Here is a 12,965-nt window from a genome sequence, read left to right on the forward strand (position 1 = left end):
GACGCCTGTGTTTACACCCACACGGCTCCATAGTCTTCATCATTGATGATTCTGAATATGTTTGGTGGAACAATATCAGTGAAGCTGGAATACAGAGAGATTTTCTGTCAGTAGCTTGTGCGATTGCATCAACTTGAAGTGCGTCCGTCCACCTGCAGTGTGCTCACCACAGTCTCTTTGTGCGTCCGTGTGTCCAGACCTGCAGTCGAAGGCTGCCCAGCTGAACCAGACGCTCTCACGCGGAGATGGAGCTCCTGACAAGAGCCTGAAGGAGATGAAGGAGGAGATCCAGGCCATGTTAGCTGAGATGAGAAAACGACAGCTGGGAGGGAAAAAGAGCATCGCCGAGGAGGAGATGGAGTATGGACACACACACACACACACACACACACAGACACACACACGGGTCGTGCCTCACTCGCCCACTCGCTGCAAAAACAGACTTTGAGAAAACTTAGCGAACAGACCAAACCTTTGTTTCAGACACACACACACAAACACTCGCTCGCGTGCACAAACACACAGACACACAAAAGCACACCTCCGAGCGTTCACACAAACCAGAGGCAATTTTCTTGATGAAGAGTAAAATATTCAAATTCCTTAGATAGAGAGAGTGAAAATCTGCCAAGGTCGAAAAAGTGTTTGGACAGAAGAAAAAGAAAAGATCGTCGTTGTTATTGTTCACTTTTTTGGTTTAATGTTTCCTGTTGAGTTTTGAACCTTGTTAACCTTCTCGTTTGCATGGAACCACACTTTATTCTGTTGTATTGTTCACTTTTTTCGTGGATTTAATATTGTTTTTTCGCTCGTACCTGCCTGCTGATGCTTTCACTTTGTGCCTGCTGGGATTTACTCCCACTTCTCCGTGTTCCTACTGGTTGTTCTGCAGGGTGTTTCCCCTCCAGACTCCTTCTTTCCATGAATTCTCACTACGGGAGAAAAGAAAAACAAGAGCAGACAGGAGGAATATGCATATAATTCACCTTAATAAATCTAAGTGTAAATAACATTGCGAGAAGTCTCCACGGCTTGTTCCGGAACAATCTCTCTGGTATGAGAACGCAACATTTTTTTAGACTAAAACCTCCAAATGCCACTGCACCGATACGTTTGCAATGTTTTTCTCTCCAGCTTCCAATGATGTTCACTGTTTTTAAAGGCATGTCCTACATATTTTTTTTATTATTTGGGCGTTGACTTTTTTAAACTGGTTTTAGCAACTTACCAGTAGTAGTTGTTTGTGTTTTAAATACATCCTGAATTTCACACATTGATCCCACGTTGCTACATCATGGAAATTCAGACAGCTGCCTCTTAAACCATAAGTCGTGTAATTCTTTGGCTTAAACTTCCCCCCTGCATTATTGTTTTTGTCAAAGTCACATTATCAAAGTCACAGTGGCTGAGGGGGAAGAGCGGTTGTCATCTAGGTCGGCGGTTCAATGCCAATCTTCCCCTGTCGGCATGCCAAAGTGTCCTTGGGCAAGATGCTGAACCCTCATAGAAACAGTGCTGCCCATAGATGCACAGTATGAATGTGTGAATGGCAATAAACCGATTCTAGTTGGGTTAACAAACAAATTTCATATCATTTAGGACTTAAATTAACTCTGTGGAACAAATGAAAAACCTGTAAAACAGCACAACACACGACATTGTTTTGCAAAATGCTACGATGTGTGTTTTGAAAAGAAGGATAGATCATAGAAGCTAATTTAATTTCTGGAGTCCTCAATGATTTTTCCTTTCTTTCTCTCCGTGAACACAGGAGACATCCAGAAGTAAACACTCTCCGCTCGGCACAGATCTGATTGCTTCATGTCCTAAAGCCACGATTCTCTCTGCCGAGGTTTTAACAAAGTTTCTCACTTTGTTGCTCTCACTTTCTTCGTCTCTCTCTCAAGGCATTTTGAGGAAATTAGTAATCCGCCCTCTTCGCGCCTCCTCTCTCCTCCTCTCTGTCTGTCTGTCTCTCTCAGCAGTAAATATTGACGAGGTCGATGGGTTGATTAAAAGTGTTGCCGTCGGGGCAGAAAACAGAGACATAAAGATAGAAAGAACGTGCGGGGAAGGAAAGTCACGGAGGTAGAGGAGGAGGAGGAGAACAGAGGGACAGAGAGTCGTACTGGAAGAGAACAGGAGGAGAAGAAAGAGAAATTGTCTCTTGTCTGTCAGTCTGCGTTTGATTATTTGAGCTGTGGAGACAAAACACAAACGTCAACAAATGTTAAAGTGATGCTTCGGCAAAATGGACAAATCTGAAAAATATGATCACTCGTTTGTTTGAAACCTCTGCACACCTGCTGCGTTCTGCTATGTCCTGTAACGTTGTAATAATCAGCTGAGTAATGTTTCGACAGCGTTTCTATTTGTGTTTTATAGTTGATTATATTCCTTTTCTTGCTTTCTTCATTTCCCCCCCCCCACAGGGTTCATTAAATTTTCATCAAATCCGATCATTACCTCGCACACATCCCCACAAACTGTGTGAAACTGTCCTCTGAGTGATGTCAACTGAAGGACACTAGATATTTGTTGTTTTAATTAATGCTGAAGGTGGAAAAAAAAAAACGAGGCTCGTTAAGCATATGATTATTAAACTGTTTTAGATGTTTCCAAAGTGAGAAGGCTTTGTGAAAACAAGATGTTAACGTGTAATGAGAACATTCTCCACTAAACGGCTGCTTTGCAAATCTTAATGTGTGGCTCGTATAAAGCTCGTGGAATTAGAAATATTCACAAGTTGTTTTGAATAGCTTGTAATACTGTGGACGTGGGGGGGGGGGACGAGACCAGGGAGGCTGGAAGTAAGTCAGAGCTGGGGGGTGGTGAGACACAAATATACAATGACGTCATATTAAATACAATACAGCATCAGAACAGTCATGGTTTTTGATTTAATTTCAATTGCCAACAACATTTTATTCTCGTTTTTGACCATTTTCTCCTACAACAAAGTTAGGGCCATTAACGGATGTCTCACCTTGTTATTGATTTGTTTAGTTAACTTTTTTGCTGCAAAGTTCCAGTCTCTCGCCTGTAGGGGGCGCTGCAGCCCCCTCAGCGCCCATATTTTCCAGCGTCCCTGGGGTGAGACGAGAGGATTGTTGAAATGCACGGGGCCACATTTTCAGCCTGTCAGCTTCAGGAAGTTAAACAGAATATGTGGGTGTTTGAACCCATGTGACAGGAACTTACGATGGAGTTCATTGGCCCCTGAAGCCATCAGCTCTGCTTGTTACTTCACTGTGTTCCTGCACGACTGCAAAGCATCGAACCTGCGGCGTCTAAGACTGACTTCCCCGTGTTGTGAAATCACAATCATTGTCATAAACATTGTGCACTTCCTATGTTTGCATGTAATTCTTGTTAGTTGACTGACTGGATGAGTGACGACTGTTTAAAGTTGTTTTTTTGTCATGTGACCTCTCTGATGAGTTGGATCAACGGTATCAAGACAAAAAGAGAAACGGGCAGTGATGTAAACATTAACACACACACACACACACACACAGAGACACACACACACACACACACACACACACAGAGACACACACACACAGACGATGCTCCTGTCTGGGCTTTAATTGTCCTTCAGTGACTCGTTCTCTGCCGCTTCTCCCCGTCGCCGAGCACAGCGTGTTGCTGCCGTGTACATTAGCACATATTGCTTCGCCCTCCCATCCAATCACATGCAAACGCGCACGCATTAGCTCGGGTGCTATTTGAAATGTTTTCCTACTGCCACAATTTAATCTAACTCAGCCTGAGGGGTCAATAGAGGAAAATCGGCAATTTCATTCCTGCATTTCAACGTTCAGTCATATGGAGCGATTATTGTCTTTGCACTCGCAGAGGCTCTGTCACGCATCACAATAACTGCTCCTCTCTCCTCTGTGAAATGTGGCGGTGACTTAAACTGACTTGCTCCACCAAAATAATAATACAGATATTTCCTCTTGTCCTTCCAGCCTGGCAGAGGAGCTGTATCAGAAAGTCAAGAGAATGTTTGGCGACCCCCACCAGGCCACGGAAGACCTGAAAGCAGAGGTAATCAGAGCTCCTCATCCTGACTCTTCAGTCCTCACTGTTCCCTGAATGAATGACGTGAACTCCATGCTCCCTGATCGGCTCCACAGATAAAAGCCAAGCTCTCAGACCACGAGGGGAAGCTGCAGGAAGCCGAGGATCTGCTCCGCGCCGCCCAGGGGAAGACGAGGCAGGCCGGCTCCCTGGCTGAACAGAACCAGGCTAACCTCACCGCGCTCGAGGTATCGTCACACATCAAGTCCCACATGTCGAGTTGTACTTATACATACGCAGCAGTAATAAGCTTGAACACTAACTTTCTGTTCTCAAGGTCACTGTTAAATATTAAATAAGTGATTTACTGTTTACGTACTGATATAATATCAAGTTTCTTCTGTGACAAGCAACTTTCTAACTATCGTGTTTTATTCTGCTCTTTCTCAAATTAACTTTGAATTCTAAAATATATAAACACTTGTTTAGCCACATCCCCAAAATATCAAATCTATATGGAAAAAATATTCTCTCTCTTTTAACTAAAGAGTCGACATAAGTGCTGTGAAATAAAAACGTGAGGAAATTTACAAGAATTAAACAAAATAACTTGAAATAGAAATAAAGGAATAAAAGTGAAACACTTCAGTTTAAAAACAGCACCACAGATCTGTAGAGCCATAATCTGTACATTAATCAGTAATCAAGTAATCACATTACATTAGTTAGAGCCATGACGGCAAACACTGCACCCTGTTATTAATATAAGTTTTTATTTTGATTTCTTAAAAATCTAAAAGTCCTCAAACTTCTCAGTAATCCATAAAACTGGATCTCATCTCATATTCATCCCAGACACGACTTATTATTTTCTTTTTAAGCCTTTTTTTTTGTTTATGATTCATCATCGAGAACAGCTCAGAGGCAGCACCGACTCCTAACAGAGCCAAACAACAAGTGTTTATCAGGGAGATTATTCTACTTGGCCTCGAGGAAGGACTCTGATCGCACACAGACACACACACAGGCACAAAGTACACTATTCCCTAATATGTCTCCTTGTTTCTCTTTGACCCTGCAGACTTTTACTTTATAGAGAGAAGCTTTATGCAGAGAAGAAAGTGGAACACACACACACACACACACACACACACACACACACACACACACACAGGGGGTTTATACTGACTTTACACATTATTTAATCAAATCACTCACATTATTACATTTCAACTTCACTGAACTAAAAACACTGGAAGATTCTCTGTTCTAGTATCTGTCTGTCTTTCTTGTGACATTTTTGAGGAATCAACGAATCAATTAATCGAGAAATGAATCAACAGATTAATTGGTAATAGAAATAATCCCTAGTTGCAGCCCTTAATGTTCAGGCTGTTCGTCTCTTGTGTTGCAGAGGAAGCGCTCAGCAGTCAGCTCAGTGAAACAGGAGGCGCAGGAGATCCTGGGACAAGGAGAACGTCTGCTGGACGAGGCGAACCAGCTTTCTGACAACATCAACAAAGAGATAGAGGTACAACCAGTGAGAATCCAACAGCCTGGCTCACCACGTGCACGAGGCGGAGGAGCACGCCAAGCAGCTGAACGAGTCTGCTGCCATTTTGGACAGGTGAATATAAACACAGTGTATAATACAATGTTTAAGACAAGAGTTAAACCATAAAAAATATTCTTATTGCCTCCCTTTAAGAAAATCCATTGTGATGCATTCATGTGAGAGTTGTCGCTGCAGAAATCTGAGAAATGTTTTACCAACGTGTGTCTAACACATGGAACAGGAAACCACACGTTAACGTCCCGTCCTCTCTCTTGTCCTCTCTCTTGTCCTCTCTCTTGTCCTCTCTCTCCATCTTTCCCAGTATTTTGGCCGATGCTAGAAATCTCTCCTTCAACGCGACCGCTGCCTTCAAGGCCTACAGCAACATTAAAGCCAACGTGGACGCAGCAGAGAAAGAGGCGAAGGCGGCCAGACAGAGGGCGAGTGAGGCTCTGGCACTGGTGAGAAGATCAACACTCACAGAAACACACACACACACACACACACACACACACACACTTATTGGACATATTCAAAGTATTTAATTCTTTGAATGAGTCTAAATAGCGGATTCCTTCAGGGATTAAAAAAGTGTCCTGCAGTTAATTACATAGACTGAATATAAAGATGGAGAACGTGATTCTAAACAGTGAAGCCAAATCTTCAGGATCGCCCCCTGGTGGTTGGCTGCAGTATAGGTAAAAAACCCTGCCTCCTCCATGTTAGCAGATGGGAACATGGACCAAAATAGTACATGTAAAATAAACGAAAATAATCCTCACATCTGATTCATTTTCAAACGTTCATTTCTTTCTGATAAAGACTATTAATAATGTCAAAATTGCAAGATGGAAGCTTTTGTATCTGGGATATTTCATCTTCATTTTGTCCGTCTTTATTTTCAGTCTATGATTCTATAGGATAAAAACATGGCATCATCTATTGTTCATATTTTCCTATACATCCTCTATTACACGGCTGTAAAAGCTGTACTGTGTAGGTCCCTTTATACTGCATGTAATACACCTCACATTCAGGTGTAGTTTTCATAATGCAAATATGCAAGTAGATATATATTCTGGGTATGTACACCAAGAACGTGTACTCTCAACACAGGAAGTGTGGTGTGTGTGTGTGTGTGTGTGTGTGCGTGTGTGTGTGTTGCATGCAGTAACAGTAATGTAAGCTTGTGCTCTCCATTAGTCACGGCTGAGAGATCAAAGCTCTTCTCTGTCCCTCTCTTTTCCTTCATTTTCCCCCACTCCACCTTTCATTATCACACACACACACACACACACACACGCACACACACACACACACACACACACACACACACACACACACACACACACACACACACACACACACACACATACCTGAAATATCCCTTTTCCTCCCTATTTCTTTCTTTCCCTCTGCTCTTAATTTATCTTTCTCTTCTGTGTTCACACCACTTTTCTGTTTTGTTCATTCTCCATTTCTTTGCTTTTTCTTCATCACATCCCTCATTTCATTCCCTTTAATCTGTAATAATTTATTTTCCTCTCTGGTCCTTTTTTTAAATTATTTTTCTGTGTGCAGTTTCCTACATTTGAGATTTTTCTGCCAATATTTTACCTTTTTTCCGTCTGATTCCCCTCGTTGGGGTTTCTTGTTGTGAGGTTTAGTACAGAGGTTGAAAAGTCCAAACAGAAAGACAGTGAGAGGAGGTGTAGAAATGAAAAGAACAAAGAGGTTGGGTTGAAGAACGAGTGTAAGAAGTAAAGTCTTTCTCAGAACATCATTAACAATGCAAAGTAGTCATGCTTTGATCTTACAGGGAGATTGTACAACACCTTGGTTTTTAATTCATGCACAGGATGTGAATTATTCTTAAAGTCATACGTTCTGGTGTGTGTGTGTGTGTGTGTGTGTGTGTGTGTGTGTGTGTGTGTGTGTGTGTGTGTGTGTGTGTGTGTGTGTGTGTGTGTGTGTGTTCAGGTTTTAGGTACAGACGTCCCAATGAAGGAAGCAGCTCAAGAGTCCCTGCAGAAGAGCAAGAGTCTGTTGAACCAAGCTAAACAACTGCAAAATGATGTCACAGGTAACCACAAGTACAAGTGTGTAATCTATGTTTCATACAAAACTGCATATTGTATATATGAGGATATAGTTCAGCTGCTAATTGATGTTCTCTAGTAATCTTATTATAATGATCATTTATATATTTTTTACAATCTAGAGCCGATTTTTCGTTTGCTAAATATTAACGGCTGATGTTCACCTTTTACTGAATATCTCCACATTTTTATTTTCTTTTTTCAAGTTCTATATATTTCATTGTATTTGTGTTATTTGTAATAAAGTTTTATGGTTAAACTGTAAAATATCAAATCTCATTTACATTAGTTTGTCATAAAGATTTGATTATTGACATTTTTTTCTTTTTAAAATTATATCAGCCATATTATTCAGGCTCGAGTACGAACAGGTATCGATTTATTCATTTGAACGAGTTCATCATTTGTCAGTTTCACTCTTCTTCTGCACGCTGCTGTCTGTCACTGCTCCTCTTCAGGGAGGTGAGGGGAGTGATTAGCAGGGAGCCTCAAATCAAACCATCACCATCATTTCACCATGTGTGTGTCTGTGTGTGTGTGTGTGTGTGCGTGTGCAGAGAATGCAGATAGTGTCTCCGGGCTGAAGGACAGAGTCAAAGCAGCAAGAGACAAAACCAAAGACCTGCTCAAAGCTGTCAACGGAACCATGGCAACGCTCAACTCTATCCCAAATGGTATGTCTGCATCCACAAATACAGTGTGTGTGTGTGTGTGTGTGTGTGTGTGTGTTGTGTGTGTTGTGTGTTCATGGGAAGGATATAAAGAGAGAGTGGATCGATAGTGGGCGGATAGAGGTCAGTTCTCTGGTAAACTCGACTTGACACTGTGAGACTCACACAGACGCACAGAAACGCACACAGCTGCATTTGGATCAACATGTATAAATAAAAGTTAAATGTAGTTGCTACACATTGTAAATGTCGGAGACCCAGAGGTTAAATCCACCACGTGAGTAGAAGTGTGGGTTCTGATCCGTGTGAGCGAGCTCATATTAACACAATCACATGAACACGGTACGGTGGGTGGGATTACCAGAGACCACACCAGATCATCAGAGTGGATTTCACAGGCTTTACCAAACCTGATAACACAATCACAGGTGAACTTAGTGGTGATGTTCAGCAGTGATTATCCACCAGTGTGAGAGGTTCACAGCTGCAGCTCTGCCCCTGAAAGGTGAGTTACCCATTATGTCATAACACGTTTGGTATTTATGGTCAAACATCGAACTACAGGACAAATCCTGTGGATCAAACGCTGTGTAAAGAAGTAATCAAACCCTCACCACCTTTAATACAAAGAGTCAGCAGCATAATCCTGTTTATTCAACTTGTCAGATGTTTTCCCTTAATTGTTTGACAAAAATTGAATATTTCCCACAATACATACTAATGTTTTAATTGTCGATTTTGTCTTAATCTGCATATTATTCTGTTTTGTTTGTTATGACACAAACAAATAATGTGGTTTATCTTCTTTTTCAGTTAAATGATTGATACAAAATCTCACCTGTTGCAGAAACTTCAGTAATATGTCAAGTGGACTTTAGTCTTAACTCCTGTTTGCGATATAGTGTCAGTTTAAAAATAACTTAGGTCATAATAAAGAGTCAGTGCGTTTTAAATCTGGTCTGGAATCTGTTTTCTGTTTATTTGCTTTAAACCAAACAGCCAAACAAAGCAGAAGCAACAAATAAGTGGTGTCACACAGATAAATTCCACTTGTAAAACAGCATGTGTTAATATCATATCATTAATAGCACTATCCAGGCTTAATGATACCATTTGACTGATTAATGTTTGTAATGCTTTGTTTTTCAGTTTCTTCATCATTGTTGTTATTTTCTGTGACAGACACAGCAGCTAAGCTAGCAGCCACAAAGGCCGTAGCGGCCGATGCTAACGCCACGGCCATAGATGTCCTTGAGCGCCTCGGGGATTTGAACCTGCGAATCGATGGCCTGCAGCGGAACTACAGCGAGCTGGAGGACACTGTGAACGCAGCCAATCAGATGATCCAGGACCCCGACAAAAACAGTAAAGTGCTTTTTTCAGTTTTGTCGGGTTAAAGAGCAACAAGCCTGTGACGATTTCTGTCTGTAAGGATGAAAAATGCTTGATGCTTGTTGTGCCTTCGCGCTGGAGACAACCAGGAGCCAGACTTATTATGTTTCCTGGGTTTTATGTCCGACACAAGATATCTCAAAATCTATGTGAGGGAATTTCTTCATGTTTGGTAGAAATGTCCAGTCGGACTCGACGATGAACTGATTCGATTGTGGTCAAAGAGCAAAGTCACGGTGGCCTCACAAACATGTCTTTGGCCTCTCGAATCTGCCTTTAGGGGAATTTCTCCAAATTCTGACCCGGTGCCACTCGGACTCAAAGAGGAACTGATACGATTTCAGTGGTCAAAGGTCATAAGTCACTGTAACCTCATGAATCTGGAAAGAAATGAATGAGGACTGAAACTGCGCTGGTTGGCGGAGGCATACGACCACATAGTTCTGGTTTATTATCAATAAATTCTACCCTTTTAATTTGATAAAAAACCCAAAGTTTGAATACAGATGATAATGAAAACAAGAGATAGAGGTTTATTAAGTATTTCTCCGTAGCAGTCTGTCAATAATCAAATCCTCAATCTAAATATAATCCTGCTTTACATTAATTTCCTCTGAGCATCATAAATTTATAAATTCATGATTACTTCAAACCTGATAATTTTTTCTCTCTCTGTCTCTCTTTTTTTTTTTCAATCCCCACACAGCCATCAGTATGTATACTTCACTTATCTCAATATAAAGTATTTACCAGAGGTGGTGAACCAATAAAATGTTGTAATTACAAGTAGTTAATGTTAAAATCCCGTGTTTCTTCACATTCAGACTGAAAATCATCACTCAGATGCAATTCAAGTTGTTTGTTTATCAGTTGAGTCAAAATGATCTGAGTTCAACAACAGTATTGGAGCACCACCCGTTCATTTGATGGCCATCTTTGATATCGCTCTAGTCATTTCTTCTAATAATGCGTCCGCTCTGCCCTGCTGGAGCATGAGAGCTCTGCACACCGCAAAGCATGGAGCTGCTTTCTCTTTCTTTCTGTCCTTATTATTCCTCTCTTTTTTCAGTTTCAAGCTTTTTTAAAATATATAATCACAAATAGAGTAGAAAGTGTTTTTTTTCTTTGAATGCTGAGCTGCACTAATGGTTCATCTCTCTCCGGCTTCTCCATCTTTCCTGCTCCTCAAACCATATTTCTCCTCCTTTCTGAGTAATGTCAACGATCTTTCCAGCTGCCATTGTTATTCCTCATCCTCTCCACGCCGCTCTTCACGCGCTCGCTCTCTCTCAGCCGTGATATACCGTACGGTGTTGATGGCAGCAGCCACTGTGCCGCTCTGTGTCACTGCTGCACTTTATCTCTCCGCACTCTCAGTCCACGCTGCAGGAGCTAAAGTGAAAGATCTGGAGGACGAAGCGGATAGGCTGTTGGAGAAGCTGCAGCCAATCAGAAAGCTGCAGGACAACTTGAAGCGAAACATCTCGCAAATCAAGGAGCTGATCAACCAAGCCAGGAAGCAGGCGAACTCAGTGAGTGGTCAACACACAACCTGATCATATTTAATTGTATAAATGATTTAACATCATTACATCAATGTTCGCTCTTCTCACAAGCTTCTTTTCTCTTTTCTTTATAATAAGAGGCAGGATTTTTGTCAAGAATTCCATCTTAAATCTGAACTCTTTCCTGTAAATGAAATAAGTGCTTTTCAAATGCAGTAGTTTTATTCTCTTGACCACTAAAACCAAAGTCAGTTGTAGTAGCATCAGCAACCTTTTAAAAGTTAAAACAAAGTTCACAGCAAACACTGGAGAGATGCTTGCCCAGTTTCTTTTCACCAGACTAACTACATATAAACTAAATCCAACTGGAAACACTAAGTCTTTACGTGGAAACTCTCATTCTCTCTCTCTCTCTCCAGATCAAAGTGTCCGTGTCGTCAGGGGGCGACTGTCTCCGTAGTTACCGTCCTGAAATCAGGAAGGGGAGGTACAACACCATCATCCTTCACGTTAAAACCACCACACCGGACAACCTGCTCTTCTACCTGGGATCCGCCAAATACGTAAGTGTAATACTGACTAACTTCCTTCAGCTCGATGGTTACTCTGCAGCGCGTGATCCTACTTGGGATAGGAACAGATACTGAATGCGTAAGGTTGACAAAAGATTTGTTTTCGGCTCAGGATTCATTAAAAACAAACTAAAAAATATTCTTAGAAGACAGTGGACAGTCGTTAGCTGCCCTTCCATGAATTACAAAAACAAAACCCTTGACTTACCTGTGCATTATCATGTAGAGACCGAACGCTACATGCCTTTTATCATAATAATGCTTTTTCTGTATATTAACACTCATTAGCTCTTTTTGGATATAAACTGTATCTGCAGTTTATATGGCTCTTGTATTATTGATGAAAAATCCACTTGACAGTTTCAGATTTTTTAAATGCTTCATATTAAAACATTAATCATATTTAATACAATGTCGAGCTGCTGTTTACTGCGAAGCATTTATCATACTTGGTTGTGCCAACGTATACACACACACACACACACACACACACACACACACACACACACATACACACATACACACACACACACACACACACACACACACACACACACACACACACACACAGCCTTGTTAAACTGTATTTGTGTGGCTCCTCATAGTACATCCTCTAAACCCTCAATCTAACCATCATAGCACATTGGGCTTCACACCACGAATATAGTAACACACAGACACATGGCATTATTATTCATATCAAATTCTTCACAGAGAGAATTAGAGAGAGAGAATTAGTGAGGGACACACACACACAGACACACACACACACACATGCCTCCGTGTTCAAGACTTCCCAGTCAGACGAAGCAGAGCAGTGATTTCTCAGGGGAAATCAGGCTAAAGCAGATAGCAACATAAACTTGTTGTTAATTGCTGCTGCTCTTTAGGACACATACACACACCCACACACACACACACACACACACACACACACACACACACACACACACACACACACACACACACACACACACTCGCTTTGGGATTATCAGTGGTACCTGTAACCAGGAGAGTTTTCAGGGGAGTTAGTGAGTCTGTGTCAAGAAATATGAATTACTGTCATATTAGACAAATCACCCTGGGAGCAGGTGTGTGTGTGTGTGTCCCTCTGCATGTTTACTATACGTGCATGAGTGTGTGTG

General features: G+C 41.4%; 1 protein-coding gene across 1 annotated transcript in view; it reads left to right on the plus strand.

Moving 5' to 3' along the window:
- The window catches only part of lama2 (laminin, alpha 2), a 138,572-nt gene that overhangs the window by 103,038 nt on the left and 22,569 nt on the right, over window positions 1-12,965 (plus strand). The window contains 12 exon segments of the mRNA XM_047338003.1: window positions 198-360; window positions 3,975-4,053; window positions 4,143-4,274; window positions 5,441-5,577; window positions 5,579-5,653; window positions 5,904-6,042; window positions 7,562-7,664; window positions 8,238-8,354; window positions 9,534-9,716; window positions 10,450-10,455; window positions 11,121-11,275; window positions 11,668-11,811. Of these exon segments, the coding sequence (XP_047193959.1) occupies window positions 198-360; window positions 3,975-4,053; window positions 4,143-4,274; window positions 5,441-5,577; window positions 5,579-5,653; window positions 5,904-6,042; window positions 7,562-7,664; window positions 8,238-8,354; window positions 9,534-9,716; window positions 10,450-10,455; window positions 11,121-11,275; window positions 11,668-11,811 (1,433 nt within the window).

The sequence above is a fragment of the Hippoglossus stenolepis genome, chromosome 20, assembly GCF_022539355.2.
Source record: "Hippoglossus stenolepis isolate QCI-W04-F060 chromosome 20, HSTE1.2, whole genome shotgun sequence".
Lineage (NCBI taxonomy): Eukaryota > Metazoa > Chordata > Actinopteri > Pleuronectiformes > Pleuronectidae > Hippoglossus > Hippoglossus stenolepis.